Source organism: Mesitornis unicolor, unplaced genomic scaffold (genome assembly GCF_000695765.1).
Source record: "Mesitornis unicolor isolate BGI_N332 unplaced genomic scaffold, ASM69576v1 scaffold244, whole genome shotgun sequence".
Taxonomy (NCBI): Eukaryota; Metazoa; Chordata; class Aves; order Mesitornithiformes; family Mesitornithidae; genus Mesitornis; species Mesitornis unicolor.
In genome coordinates, this window is record NW_010181836.1 from 71704 (window position 1) to 87764 (window position 16061).

The 16061-nt window shown below is 39.5% G+C and overlaps 1 protein-coding gene across 1 annotated transcript; it reads right to left on the minus strand.

Annotated features, from left to right (window-relative positions):
* Positions 1–3262: 3262 nt before the first annotated feature.
* LOC104539880 (chromosome unknown open reading frame, human C6orf58) lies at positions 3263–14767 on the minus strand. The gene is made up of 6 exons (XM_010183539.1): positions 14446–14767; positions 11951–12037; positions 7906–8090; positions 6586–6716; positions 5898–6136; positions 3263–3405 (listed from the first exon to the last, which is right to left on the minus strand). The coding sequence occupies exons 1-6, from the start codon at positions 14765–14767 to the stop codon at positions 3263–3265; spliced, it is 1107 nt and encodes a 368-aa protein (XP_010181841.1).
* Positions 14768–16061: the final 1294 nt, after the last annotated feature.

Consider the following 16061-nt stretch of genomic DNA (forward strand, 5'->3'; position numbering starts at 1 on the left):
CGCTCTCCCGTCCTTCTCCAGAGACATTCTACCACACCTGTACTGCTTCCTCTTGATACTTTTCTCTCTGCTTAATTTATGATACCCATATATTTTCTTACTAGGATGCATCTTTTCTGTTTCAAGATATCTGGATGTGCTCTACTTGTATGAATTTACCATCCCATGTTTTGTCTAAACTTTTATATGTGCATTAACCTCCAAAGTGCAATTGCTGACTGGTTTCTAAAGACTTTGCCTGACTGGTTGACATGCTGAATTAGGACAAAGTATCTAAAATACATAAATGCCTGATGCTGTATTGAGAAACATGGTTCTTTGTCAAAATACTGAAGTATTTCTTAATGATATCATAATTCCAGGTAAGGAGATTCTTGCTTTTAAAAAATATGTTACAAATATTCTCTTAAGTGCAGCAGTTTGCAAATTCTAAGCCTGTTTTCCCTATTTTTATTAATGGCTCTTTTTGTTTTCTCAAAGCACACCTTATCTCAAGTCTAAGTTAACCACAGAAAAGGTCAATTTTTTTCCCCAAACTTTACTGGAGCGCAATTAACTTCATATTTTAACAGCTGGCAGCTGTGGTAATTACTTTTAGATTATACCTAAAGTCTGTTGGTTTCTAATTACTTTGATCTATCAACCAGGTAATTAAGGTTAAAAACTCCCACATTTTCTTAGACCTCGTTAATGTATTTCCTTTGAAAATTGTTAGCTAATGATGGTACATTAAGAATTTATCCATAAAATGACAATGAATAATTAAAGGCTTTGTCCTGGGCCATTAAAGGACAGAGTAGTGTTTAAGTGCTCAATGCCTTGATAATTATTTCTTAAATTACAGTGCAAATATTGTGCACTGTTTGGGGAGAATGGACCAGTCAAACTGGGAAAGTGGCACAAATAATTGTCTTTTCCTTTGATTACTTGGTATCTGGCTAATAATTCAGGAGGTGTGGAGTTTCCTGAGGAGCTGATGTCTCTTTCTCTGCCTGGAGCTGGACTAGCAGCCCAAAGAGACACAGAGGGCTTGTGTCCAGCAGGCACACAGTGGCTGGCCGTTTGCTATGGAAGGTGCTGCTAGGCTGCTGGTGGGCACTTGCAGGATGGGGGTACCCATAGTTGCAGCCAAATCTCACTCCTAACCATGCTCCTGCCTCGGCGAGAGGGTGGGCTTCAGGGCAGCCTCAGAAGATTCTTGCTGGAGGGTCCCTGCTGGAAGGGCCCTTGCTCTGCTGCTACCGAGGCTGTGAGAGCTTCTTTTCAGTCACTCTGGTGCTGTGGGGGGAAAAGTCCAAATCTCATGCCTCACATCCATGGAAAACCTTTGATTGTTGTATGTGTGTCAGAAAGACTACAGCTACGATGGCTGCAAGTGAAATATAGTGTGTGAGAGCAACAGAGCAAGCAGCACATGCCTTTCTCCTTCTGAGTGAGGGGTATGGGACAGAGTTACTAAATGAGATTCTAGGTGCAACCGAAACTGTGGGGCAGACCTAAAATGGTGGCAAAGCAAAGCTGCTTTCCCTTATTTTGTCTTTTGAGTCTAAGGCTTGTGTTATTGTTAACTGCACTGTAGTCCAGGCTATAATCTGACAGAATGAAGCAGGAAGTGGCCATCACCAGCTCTCCACCACAGAAAGGGAGCTTCAGCTGTGCCTGCTCTCTAGGGCAAGTTTTCATAAGGATGGAGGATCCAAGTCAGCAGATTTCCTAAGAAACTTAGACCTCTGTCTGCCTGCAGGACCCCTGTTCCACTTCCACACAACCTCTGATGCCAAGTCATTATAATTAATTTCCAGTATGTGTTATCACCCAGAAGACAGGGATCAGCACTTGGGCCTGAGTATGCTGGGCACTAGGAGTGCAAACACTGCGAATGCCTCTCTTCCTCAGTAATCAAATCTAACATATGACATGCTGCAACAAGAGGGGTTGGAACAAGGGGGAATGGAAAAGCAACTACAGACTACATTATCACATAAATCGATAGATAGATTAATGTTTTATCTGGGTAAGTGAAATGCATCAAATACCAGAAGTCTCTGTTAGTCGTGTAAGAGCTGCTACAGAATAAGCTCGTTTGTGACTCATGGAAAAAGACTCCACAACCTGTAAGGTTGTAAAGTAGGTATGTTTATTCCACGCGTGAGCGCACGGGGATCACTCCTCTGAAGATGTGCGCCCCTAAAACAGCAATTTCCCTTGATTTCATACAGTAGCATATTGCCTATTCATTAAGCTCCTATACATATTCATAACCATTCCCCGAAAAAGTGGGCCTTTTCCAAGAAGTCCTTTGCATGTGCTCTGCCTTCTTCTCCTCCCAGTCACGCTTGCGCAGTGCCTCCTGGTGGTTCTGGGCCAGGGTTTTCGGGAGGAAGTAAGTAGTCTGTCGTGCTGAACTCCCATAACCTGCTTTTGGCACATGCTCTTGGAACTTCTCCAAGTCACAGAGTTGGTTTAATCTGGTTTTTAGGCTGCTTCAGTTTCTATTTCTCTATACTTCATTTCTCTTATTCAATACCCTATTGTTAGTTAGTTACATGCCTGCTAATCTCCATTTTCCATTAATTTCTATAAACTATTAAATTCCTTGGTAATGTGATTACTAGGTTTTATCTAGACCCTAGCCCTAAACTATGAGCCTCCCATTTCATTTGCTTCAGAACTTCTCAGAACTGACTCCACAGTATCATGAGACACACGCTTGCTGCAAAGCAGCATGCTGAGGGAATCCATCTATACTCAAGTATTTAATCAGAAAAGCCTGAAAGCTTTGAGTTTGATTGCAGCTGGTCTGCAAAATAACAACTTCGGTGAGAAACAGCTGGGTGACTGGTTTTTGATCAGAATTCCAAAGAAAAGTTTCTGATGATCATCTGTTAGACCATCAAGAACCTGAGTAATAACATATCTGATGGAATCCCTGTATACAAGGAAAAAACCAGTCTGAAACAGAATATAATTTGCTTTTATTTAATTCTGTCTCAAATGATAATACATTATTTATAAAGTTCAAAAAGGTAATAAAGTAAGATTTTCTGTGAGGCCTTTTATTTGTAAGGAATTGAGTTAACAAATGAGCTAATTAGGAAAATTAAGGATAAAAATATTGATTCAATATGAGAGAGATGCACACATGACTGTGCAGGAAATCGTGCTGTAAGAAATTACCAAGGCTAGATTACCAGACACATATCTGCTAGAAGATTAAATCAATCAATTTTGGAACTGCTTTTCCTCAAGAAACTGAGTGCTATTAAATCAGCTCGTTCCAAATCATTGTATTTTCCACTGGATCAAAGTTCCGACTTGAAACCAAGCCTTCAAGCATTTTTCGGCCAATTATTCTTCCTGCTTCGGTAGACATAGCCTTTCGCCAGAGCTTCAGCACCAATCCTCCTTAGAAAGAAGCACAACATGACATTATCAAATTAACATGGAGCACACACAGCTTGCGTGACACAAAGGACAAAGTGCATGTCTGGCAACAAGCAGCCACCAGTCTCCTGTGGACAGTGAAATACAGACAAAGCCAGAGCGTACCGATGGGGTAATAATTATCTACAGCTGTGTAGGGAGACACAGACCATTCATGCAACTCAGGATCCTTTGTACTGACAGACAACAGGGCTTGTTCCCTTGTCACCAGAGTTGCAAGTCAAAATGATTGAAGACGCATGTTAAGACCTTGGTCTGCAATTGTACATAGCTTCATGGCTTGTGAAGCAGTGGCCTGGTGATTATAATCATGCACATCTTTGTTTTTCCTCTAAAGCAGCCAAGAATTTGCACTTTCTCCCAGCTAAGGCCTCACGCTAAAGAAGCAAATGATATTGATACTTTCATCCAGGCAATAAGCAGTGGCTCTCTAGGAAGCGTGCCTGACCAGTCCAGCATTAGCAGCAGTCTGCAGGATAGTCATTGCCTGCTACCTACTCCTCTCAGTGCTGATCTTTGTGGTGGATAAAGTGTCCACAATGGAAATCTGAGGGCAAAAAAAAGGATACTAGAAAACTAAGAGGAGCTTATTCTCCTGAAAAACATGCCTTTGTATAAAACTGTCAACAGTGAAGAACTGAATTTGCACAGTATTGAACTAGGAAGATGAGAAATTAAAGAGAGGGCAGCAAGGGGTTCTCTTGCCTAGGAGGACTGCAGGAGGACCGCAGGAAAGGTGAGGACAGCAGGACAGGTCTTGAATACCAAGGCATCCACTGTTCTGCCTTCAGATATCAGTGAGGGGCAGAGCATAAAAAGTAAAGATTCTGACTGTCCATGAGTCAAGAAGCTTTAGAGGTAGCACAGCATGCTCTTAATACAGATCCCTGCTGGACTGGCAGAGGCAGATAGAGGAAAATAAAGAGCAATCGAACTCTGAATCAAGAAATCAAAGCTCACTCTGGGTTGGACAGGGTCAGGTCCTAAGAGGTAATGAGATCCTCTATCTGCTGTTGAAGTTTGCAGCACCAGAAGAGGACTCCACATCTCACAGGATGTATTTAAAAGTTTGAGGAATCTGGCTCTACAAAACCAGTATGTCACATTTTGTAATCTGAGTTTTGTAGCAGTAAGATCTAGTGTTCCAGGTCCTGATGGAGGCTGTGGATCTAGATCCAAGTCAAATTTAGTTTAAAGCTCCTTTTGTGCTCTGTAAAGTAGTCGGCTGGCATTTAACTCAGCTGAATGCAAAGACCATCCCTTCAAAGCAGTCAGTGAGATCACCCACATGCAAGGCAAGTGATTTCAGCTATGGACTTCATTATGGCTGCACCTGAATGAAACTTCTTCATCCCTCTCTTTCCTTCTTTCTACCATTTTCAGCATCCATGCTTCTTCTCTTCTCTTCCTCCAGTGCTGCTCTCATCTGCTCTGCTGCCCTGGTGCTCTGCTGCCTACCTGCTCCTCTTTGAGCTGTGGCATAGACTACCAGGCATGGGATGGAGCTGTTAAGATTCTTATTCAGACTATGGGACACCCTCATGCAATGTGGAAGGTGTGAGGGAAGCACTGTGTGATGTGAGGATGCTCTTCTGTAACACTGAATGGCTTCATGAAACAGCCTTTTTCAGCTATGAATACAGCTAGTGAGAAAATTTTCACTGAAATTAATAGACAAAGAAGAAAAAGATCACAAAACAAATGTCATAGCACCAGACATTAGTTTTATAGTGTATTTTTATATTGTATTTTAAATTAAATATTTGCAATATCTTTCCTCTGTACAGGGCAAGAAAAAAAAATCTAACCCAGCAATATGTATGAAAGAACTGAAACCTCAGAAGATTGTAATTCTATGTCTCACCACTGGATGGTGATGCACAACTTATTTTAGTGAAACTTCAGCATAGTCTAAGGATGCAGTTTTTGAGATTGAGTATATTTTGCTGGGACAGTCTGAATATTCTTTGTTAAACCAAAGACTGAGACAAAAACCAAAACCAAAACCAGAACACTTGTGGACACACAAACTGTTATTCATGATCATTTGCCCATTTTTTGTAATGACCTCAACTAATTTAATAACTTCATTTATAGCTTTAATGATTTCAGATGTAACTAGTGAAACACAAAATAGTCTTTGTGATTTTTAAAGTTCCTGTGAAAAATTCAGGGGAAAAAAGTAACCTCATCTGCTCTAACAAATAAGGCGTCTGTCTCATGTGAAATCCTCACTGCATATCTTCAGTGTTATCCCATTGCTGCATTTGTTCCCTGGTATGTTTTTCACTTGTGGTTGTATTTTTAGCTGTATTGTTTTCCACTTAGTCTCTAGGAAGTGTTAACATTGTACATCAAAAAAATCATTGTGTTCATATGGACAAAGATATAGAAAGAGAGAACAAGATGTTAAATATCTATGGACTACAGGTGTCTGTAGGTTGGGTTTGTACCTGATAATTTATTTGCTTTGTGAAGAGCTCTCAGTGAAAGCAGGACTGTATTTTGCTGTGGACTGAAGTCATTAAGGGATGGGGGGACATCCCCTTCAACGAGCATCCTCTGGGGCAGGAAAGCCTGGAATTCATTTGTGGTCAGTAAATCTGTAGAGAAGTGTGTGGCTGCAATGAAATCTACAGCATTAGCCCAGTCTTCACCAAAATTTGCTTCTGGATCAGAGAGATACTTTAAGCTGAAAGAGATAAAAAGAAAAATGTAACAGATAATTGTCATATCCACTGTGGAACACATTAGTCTTTTATCCTAAATGTGTTTTGTTCAGCATAAATACCTGAGTGGTCTCAGTGTCACAGTGACTTAAAGCCTACTTCAGAATTTTACATCTAATTTCTCCTGGCACTGCTGTCTATGCCCAGGCTATACACAGCTCCTGACTTGGGCCCTGACTCCTAGAGAGGAATCAGTATCTCTTGCTAAGCCCGCAGCCTGCCCACCCATTACAGCCTGGGCAGCCATCTCTTGCTGGTCATCCCATGGTCCCAGAGAGTGGAGGGAAGAGTAGAGCCTGAGGAGTAGAGGCCTAAAGTAAAAAAGCTTATGCAGACTTTGTTGGGATGCTGTCCTTCAAAAAAGGCATGCAGGTGAGAAGATCCCACTTGGCCACCTCTCTCGTCCCTGTACCTGTCCTGGAACTTGGGCAGCGCACAAGCAATGGAGGAGACGTGAGCCCTCCACATGAGACTGAGGGCATCATCCAGTTTGAAGGAGGAGAAAGCTGCAGGGCTCATGGCTTCATGTTCTGTCAATAGATACTGCAGCAACAGAGGAAAAAAGACAGAAAAAGAGGGGAGGTTTAAACCAAATGAATCTGTCAGACTTACACACACACCTCACAAAGCAATAAGTTTGCAAGCTAAGGGAAATTGCTTTTGAGGATTTAGAATTAGATTATTTTACTTTGTAAGTAACTGTAATAACTGGCATAGGGAGAAAAAGATGATTAATAGAAATTTATAAAGTGAATATATATTCCCACTGAAGTTAATGGGAGTTGCCCTTCATTCATTGGCTTAAACAGAGCGAGAGTTTATCCACTTAATCTAATTATTCTATCACAGTAATTCAGTGGACTTTGCTATCTGAGTACCTGGAAGCTTTCATGCTAAAGAATTGGATTCCTTGAAAAACTGCTTATATTCTTTCAGCCACACCTTTCTGAATATTTTAAGAAAATAAGAAAACAGTCTTTAATGGTTTTCATTATGGTTCTTTGAAGAGTAGATATTTTATAATAACTTCTGAAATTTACTGCTTGGAGAAAAAATATTAAAAAAACAAATCCAGTCTTGCTCCTAAAATCTCTACCTTCACTCACAGCTGCCAAGAGGGACTTACATTTTAAATTTTCTGATCATTATCAGTTATTTGACTACCAACAAAAATGTTGACTATAGAAGTCTATCTATAAAAATAGTTATTGAACCTATGAAGTAAGAAATATTCTCATCTGTGGGATTAGGGAACAGCTGAAAGAGGAGGAAAGAGAGTATCTACTTGCATAAATAAATGTCCTTTTGAATGAAGTTTTTAGCATTTTCAGTTTTTTAGATGTTCAGAGCAGTAAATGAACCCCATAAAACCAACACAAGGCCATTTCTCAAGGCTAATGTTCTATCTTACATGCTTATGTTGCATTGCTAACATAAGCAGTATAAGGAGAATTAAAATATAACTGCTAACAAACCGGTCTCTCAGGACGGGCTCCAAAATAGGGAATTATCTTAAAGAAAGGCAAAAATCCATGAACTGTCAAAATCCTGGCCTTCTTATCTCTGTCTCACTTTATGTCACACTTTTCATTTTTTCTGCTTGTTACTTTTATATCAGTTGATATTGCAAGCAAACCAAGTTCTCTGAATCTTACAAATAACAGAAATAGCTTTAAAAAGCAATATTCTGGAATGGTTTTCTACAAAATATGAAAAAAGAAATATTCCTTACTTCAAAATAGGCCTTCCACTCATCCATAAGCTTGGGCATACGAGACTGGCAGTCATCAACACTGTAACAAAAATCAGCTCTTTGTTCCGCTGGTGGCAATATTTCTATCTTGTATGGCAGCTGTCCAAAGAGGCCAGCCTCCACTGCCCCCAGAAAGGGTATGACAGCCAAGTAGTAGTTCATACCTGTAGCAGTAATTAAAAAGAAGGAGGAGGTGTTAACCACAAGCAAATGAAAAAATTCCCACGTAGCAAAATGAACACTCATCCATACCAAATGCAACCATTTCAAATTGCCACAGGTCCAATTATTTTCAGCAGTGGGACATATGTATTGAAATGCACTGATGATGATATCTGTACTGTTTAGATACGATTTGTAATATTAATTTATATATTGTCCTTTATGGATGGCTTTGCATGAACTGGCACTGTGCTGTACTATTTATGGGAAAGGATAAAGCGACTGAAAAAAGTTAGATCTTTATAGGTTGTCATGGGCAGGACAGAAATTCTCTAAAATCTTAATTGCAAACTAAGTACACAAAGACTAAAGGGTACTCTGTGACTATTGTTTACATTAAAGAAACCCCTCTTCTATGCATTCTAGGCTTATAAGAAAGGAAAAGCCAAATACTATTGATATTTTACTGGATGAAAATAATTTCACTTTTAAAAAATATTCCACTCACTGAAAACGTTTTGGAAATTACCTCAGTTGGTTTGAGTAGATTTATTTTATGATGATTGCTTCCTCTGGTCTGATCCATAGGTTGGAGCAGTCAGACTCAGCATATAGGTTCAGTTCTCACCTGTGCCAGATCACATCTCCAGTAAGAGTGCCCATAGGGCTATCTGATTTTCTTAATTTCAAAGGGAGATTTTAAACTCTCTTAATTGTGTCCTCTTTGTAGAAATGAAGTTTAATAACTTTCAGTGAAGAGCCTGGAGACCAGCTGTTCTCCCTTCTGCGCCATTGCTCTGAGAAGCCACTTGCTCGTGCTTGGTAGCAGGTCCATAGACTGTCTGGGTATCGTGTACACAGTCCCAGCAGTGAGGACTACAATCACCAAAACCTGACCACCTACCATATATCCCTTTCCTACTCATGGGAAACCATTGTTCCACTTCCTGCATGTGGAGCTGGCTAGGAATTCAGGAGAAAATGTATGGCCAGTCAGAAGAACCAAGGAAAAGTCCCAAGTGATGAGAAGACAGTACGACAGCGAGAGTCATTGCTAAGCTGGGCCTTGCTTTTTATTCACAATTTTCATGAGAAGTATTGAAACCTGGATTTCACATCAGAAAGTACTTACATTCTTTAAATTGTTTTGCATGTATTATGTATTTATACCTACTTGGGGAACTCAGAGCAGAAAACAGTGCAGGAAAGGACTATACTGAGTATTATTCTAGGTAAAAAGGACTGAACTTTTATGCAAGAGCTGTCTCATACACCTTGGGGCATATTAAATGTAAGATTCCGGTTTAAGCTCATTCCTTCCTTCATATGACTACTCCTGTCAGAGAGGGCTGCCCTGAAGGCCACCTGAAGCCACTTACATCCTCAGAACAATAAGAGACACTTCTGTGCAGTCTTAAAGACTTTTTGCAAGTTCCTGCTGCAACAGGGTAAATCAAAGCTGAGTTTTCTACATTTTCTGGAGGCAACAAAATTGGTATCACAGAAATGTGCGGTATTTACAAGTAAGTTAAATAGGAAACTGAATTTTGGAGTATCACAGTGAGCTTTGGTTTAACCCTAAAATTACCTTTTAAATATACTCTATGCCCACGCCTTTGACTATGTGAAGATGTATGCATTTAGTTGCTGGCTCACAGCGAAAAGCTTCATTCAAAGCTTCATTCACTCTACAACACAGCTCTCGTGTGGCAGGGAAGGGACTGAGATGTTCGCTGCAGCCTGCCAGCAGGCCTGGTGGAAAAGGGGCTTACATGGGGCAGCAGGGCAGCAGGGAAGCTGAGGGAGCAAGGAACAAAAGCGATGGAGGGAAAATGTGGTAGAGAAAAAGAATGTGAGACTTTCCTTTCCCTCAGTAGGAAAAGAATATTTAAATTGGAGGACTTAAAAGGCCTGTTAGCTCCTTAAAAATATATATAGGTACAAGTGGTTATTGTAATCTATAGGTCAGATTTGTCTTTTTCCCTTCCATCCTATCTGTCAGTTCTGTTTCTGGAAAAATAGAAGATAAACTTCCCAAAAGAGTCAGAGTTGTACTTTTAGAAAATAACCTAGGAATCTACAAATACTGATTTTGACCTAGGTCAGATAAAAAGTAAATTTTAGGGTTGGTGGGGTTTTTTTGTGTTTTGGGTTTTTGTTTGTTTGGTTTTAGTGGTTTGGGTTTTTTTTAATAATGTGTTAATTCAGCTTTTGAATAACAGAAACAAAAACATTTTTGAGGAGGATTCTATTTGGGCTGGTGGAAATGTTATTCCGTTTGGGTGCAGGCAAATTAATTAAATATTTTTGATTAATCAAATGAGAAAATTTAAAGGTTTTAAAAAGTTTTTTCATAAGCTTATTAAAAGAATTGTCATGTAAGATGAACTCCGTTGAAATCTATCTATACATTGTTATTTGAGGAATTTATTTCCATAAAGACACTGATTGTAAAAATGCCAGAGGGAAATAGGCTACACACATGTTCCTGCACTTGAGACAAAGAACATTGTAGCACTGGTGCTTTTTTTTAACTGGTACTAGAAGTGTTATTGATTGCGCTACCCTACGCAACAGTAAATGGATACCCTTGAGATGCCTGTGGCATTTCAGATTGCTTACTTTCCTTTTCTGCAAACTTCTTAGCTAGAAGTGGATACAGCTATTTTTCTTCTTTCTATGTAAAAACTTGGTTATAGTATCCTGTCTTGTGCACTATTATTTCTCCCATGATGCTGGCAGAGGATATGATGGACCTACCCTTATGTCCCACAGGAGGATAAGGTGCTCTGTCCCATTTTTCAGTAGTGATGCCAACAGCACATGTGGCTGAGTTGGCTCACAGCTGGTCCTGTGGAAGATTTTGTCACTTTGCCTGTTCCCTGCACTGCCTAGAGCAAAGGTGGTTCCAGATTCAATACCAGCATCATTGAGATTACACTGTTTCCTGCAATGCATGGTATTTCCTTAGGTGTAATAGATAGAACCATTCTCCTGTTACGTCTATGATACACATTTTTATAAATGAAATTCTTGTGTCTCTTGTATTAACTTGATTCCTTCAGTTCAACAAGGCAATCTATGAATGGTCTGAATTATTAAAAATATCCAGGAATTTTAGATGTCTGCTTTTTTGGGGGGGACTGAATTATCTGGATATGTATTCTTAGAGATATTGAGGAAAACACTGAAAATGTCACTGGCATTGATACTGGAAATTCAGATCTTTACAATTCCCTCTCTCTGTGTGTCACTGTCTTTGTTTTGCCTCATAGCTAAATTCTAGCTGAATACTTGAAAGCCTGCTGGATAAGTGTTGTCAGTGTAATGAAGATAATTAAGTTATCTGTATATCATGGACACAAGGTCTCCCTTTATTTCATTTTCTGTAGCCTACTGACCACAGTGAAGTAATGGAGTTGTAACTGAAGGCTGAAAAGTACTGTCAGATTTCTACTACCAAGGGTGATGCAGATTCCTGCTTGGCATTCTCACACTAAATTTTAGTTTGATGTACTAGCATCTAAATTGAGCAAATCAGCTCTAAAGTAACTGAGAACTGTAATTTCCACAAATGTCTACAAACATATACCTGTCGTGGTGTTTCCCACATATTTTTATATGCATTTTTGCAGTGTATTCATTTTTAAGGCTTCAAATTTGCATTTTTTTTCCTTCCTCAAATAGGCTATCAAAGTCAATTAACTTTAATTTACTCACACTTGCCGAGTCTTGCTGCAAACTATCAATGGAGAATTATGTAGCAGTGAAATTATTTTGTAACATAAAGGTCTAAGGGGAAGAAGGATTCTAAATTGCCTTTTAGGACACTAATCATATTTGGGAGAACAGCAATACTTACAGGCCCACCAGCTTCTTATAGATATGCATAGGACGTCTCTGTCTTTGTAGCCACAGGGAGTCACGCTGGAAGGATCTGCTAGTCTGCCTGAAACAAATGAAATAATACACCAAATACTTCTCAATCCTTTTCACAAGAAATCCCACTGATATTAAAAAATATATAGGAGTAAACCATGCAAAATTTTGCTCAGAGAAGCAGAACAATTACTGTTGTTTTGCTTCATAAACTACTGTTCTTAGAGCAGCTTTATTTCTCAGTCAATATTTCATGCAGTGCATAGTAATTTGATCATGTTTTGCAGTTTGATTTGTTCCTCACTGTAAATGCATTCTGAGAATTTATGGAACTGTCTGAAAGTAGGACATCACAGTGATATTTTTATGGAAATATAAATATGCACGCACATACAGACACAAACATGTGCATAGCTGATGCATCACTTTCAATAGATGCAGAGCTACCAATGTAGGAGAGCTGCTTAGCAAACAGAATAGCACAAATTAAATGTGCTGGTTATTGTCTCACCTAATTGGGCTGTGTGATAGGGAATCACTTCCAGTTTAATGATGCATACAGACATGGCCTTACTGTGAAGCTAAGCATGCAAGCATTGTTGTGTCTGATTAGGAAAATTTTCAAGCATCTGTGCTGTAGTGAACATGCAAGACATTTCACAATTATTCATGACAGCATGTAATGCCTATTTTACTTTAAACTCATGACATGGAGAAAAAATGCTTTTCCTAATTCCAGCAAGCATAATGTACTTGTACATTATGTGCTAAGTAGTCATGTAGTGAGTCAGGAAGTCTGCTTTAAGTGTATGACATCAGATAACCATGGTCAGTTCCAATGACTTGAGCTATTCTAGAGAGTCCTAAATTTTTCCCTGCAGAGCACTTACTCTCTGATGAGTCAGATGAATGTCAACATTGTCATTTCTGTCAGATTAGAACTAAATCTCATGCAATTTAAAAACCAAACCAAAACCAAACCAAATTTTCTGATACATTTTACTCAAGAAGAAGGGATGATCATGAACCATGTGCATGCAGATTATCCTAATTATCCTCTCTAGCTGACTGGACAGAGTCTGTGCTTTGGGGCATGCTGGCTGCTCAGGCCTGTATCTTTCAGTAGCAGAGCCCTGAGACAATGAACTTGCCGTGATGAGGAATGCAGTTCAACAGGATCTTTTTTCAATGAAAAATTGTATTTTTTAAGATTTACAGATTTTTTTTTCTATTCTATTTTGACACTGGGCATCAGAAGTAGACAGCAGTAGTTCACTGGTGTGCAAAGGGGATGAATAAGAAGGATAAAGGAAAATAAGAAAAAGAAGACAAAGATGGTGCAGAACTGCACATGAGATTTACCACAGATTGTTAGCATAGATATTTTGGGAAATTAAAGAATCCTGGACAGTACCAGTGATAATTACAGGATATGTCCAAATGTGTTGGCGCTGAAAGCATTAACCCCACTTCTAGATCTAATTTCCAGGTTTGTGCTCTCCATTCCCTCCTATTCCTTGCACTTAACATGCTTGCTATTTCAGTCTTCAGGTCTTCCCAAAGTATTTGTGTCTTTCTCTGTATTGACAGTGTCTCTCAGTTGTATGTCATTAGCAACTATATGCAACCTTATCAGCAAGACTCCTGAACAGAGATCTTCATTGCCTTCTGTGTGTGAAGTAGTGTGTGGAAGAATATGTTCTGTGATAAAGCCCTTGTAAGATATTGCAAGATTATTGCCCTTGCAAGGTATTGTAAGATACAGCCTCGAAGGACGTTTCACACATGTTTCTTTGTCTACTTTCCTGGCATGGCCAACAAGCAAACAAGAATGACTGCCCCAGGCAACAACCAGCTTTTGGAGGATGCACCATTAAAATTTGGACATAATTTAAAAGATAAAAAACCCCACAACCAACAAACCCCACCAACAAATGTAACAAACTAATTTTTGTAAAAAACATATTTAGAAAATAATGAGGTTACTTGTAAACTGATCAAAAATAGCAGAAAGGGAAACAAACACTTTCAACTATCTGTATTAGAAATTAAACCCAAATCACCAATAAAAGATCATAACATTAACAACCAAAAAAAGCCTATCAGTTAACAATTTAAGAACAACACTGCAGAGTGCACGTCCTAAAATCTATCTGCTATAAACTAGAGCAACTGGGAATATCTTTTCAAATATTTTCAGCTAACTGAAATAATAACAGACCTTCTGGATTCCGAACCAGTCCTGTGTTTAGCAATACCTTTTCCTGTTAGGAAAGTTAATAGCTATTGCTCAACAAGGCAAGGGTGTTCCCGTAATTCAAGATTTCTTTTCCAAATTGGCAGCTTAGCTCTGTACATCAAAAATTATACTGTCTGAGGCAATACTGGGCTTGAGAGGCAGAAACCTTGGAAAGGATGACCCAAAGTAGGTCTGGTAAACACTTAGCTTTTCCAGCACCTTAAGGATGTAATACATACCTGTGCGAAATTGCCACCCGTGCTGCAACGGTAATCCCCAGAGAATATTGCCAAAATTTTGGGATCCAAAAGCAGTAAAATACTTGGCTGAAAAGTTCAGCAAGATCTTATACACTCCCAGTCGTTCTAGATAGTTCCAAGCATTGATGACAATTTTGTTGTCCTTTACTGGGAAATCCAGCAGGTTTTCAGGGGCAAGGTCCCACAAAGGGGGATAGAGATCTTCTCCGGTAGCATATTTTTCACTCCATGCTGTGGCAGTCACTGGACTCAGAATAACAGTCACTATAAGAAGAGCATGTATGCCAAAGTAGGACCGCATGGTGAAGGTTTGTGACCCTGGTGTTTGTGGCTGCAGGGCTTTAATCATGAAAGGTGAGGGCTGGGCAAAAAAGGGTGACTCAAATGCAGAGGTCTCCATCTCCCTTCCCTCTTTCCAGTGACCCTGACGTGGAGTTGCAAGATTAGTGAGCTGTGAGTAATGCTTTGTCCTCCCCATGGGATCTGAGGAGCAGCAGCAGATGTTTAAGTGGAATCAATCTGACCAGAAAATACCCAAATGTGTGCTGCCCATGATGTATACCTGCCCTCCCAAAAGGCTGAGGTGCTACAGTATAGTCACATTATCAACCTTTTTGTCCCTGTGTTTCTTACTAACTGTTACTGTTTGCCTAGTTCCTTTGAGTAATGAAGGGACAGCAATGCCACAAAGCTCACCCCAAAACAGGCCCAGACAAGATGAGGTTAGGACTGAGGAAGGCCCCAGGCACCCACCAAGGAGCAGCAGCACATATGGCAGGCACTGCCTTTGACACCTCTGCCTTTTGGCCTTGGAACAACTGCCTGTAGCATTTAGGTCATAAAAGCATTGGAAGTAGCCTAATCAGCCTGGTTGCAGGCTATGCATCACCTGGTTAGCTGTATTGTTAGTGTTTGCTTGTCTTGTGTGGAAATGGTCATTATAAAGACCTAAAGTCTCCTTCTAAACCCTCATGATCTTGTAGACTCCAAAATTAATAAAAAAGCCATCTCTCCACCCATAAAATCAATGTCTATGTTACACTCCAACAAAGATTAACCTATCCAGCTACCTTCACCTCACCTACTTCTCGGACTTGATAATCTCCAGCTGCTTTTTCTCAGATAAGCCATGGTTACAAAAGAGCACTCAGCAAACAAACACATCATTTCTTATCTTTGTACTTTTTGTTTCACATGAGAAAAATTGCAAGTGCCCACTCTCTTTGAAGTAATTCTGTGAGTTTTGGTCGGCCTTTGTGTGTTAACAGTACCTTAAACCCTGGGTGAAAGCAAGTCAAAATTGGCTGCAAACTTTTGTCAGTAAATTTAGAAGAAATGCATCCATTCAATTAATTTTTTTCCATCTTCTCTATTTATTAAAGAAACATTCTAGTAAACAGCGTATTTTTTCAATGCTTTATTTTTTTTTAATTTTTGGCTTCACTAAAGAGAAAGAAACACAAAGGTTTTTGAAAAACAAGTGTTCAACAGAGATTACCAGAGATCTGAGAACACTTTTCCTAATCATGCTGCCTCATAGAGTTTTCAAATGATCAGGTTGTTCTTTCATTAGTTTCTGTTGATGGGGTTTATCT

Coding starts and splice junctions, on each gene's coding strand:
- LOC104539880 (XM_010183539.1), bottom strand. CDS start 14,767: ATGCGGTCCTACTTTGGCATACATGCTCTTCTTATAGTGACTGTTATT. Junction 6,717..7,905: donor AGTGGAAGGCCTATTTTGAA/GTAAGGAATATT, acceptor CTGTTGCTGCAG/TATCTATTGACAGAACATGA. Junction 6,137..6,585: donor CTGCCCAAGTTCCAGGACAG/GTACAGGGACGA, acceptor TATCTCTTTCAG/CTTAAAGTATCTCTCTGATC.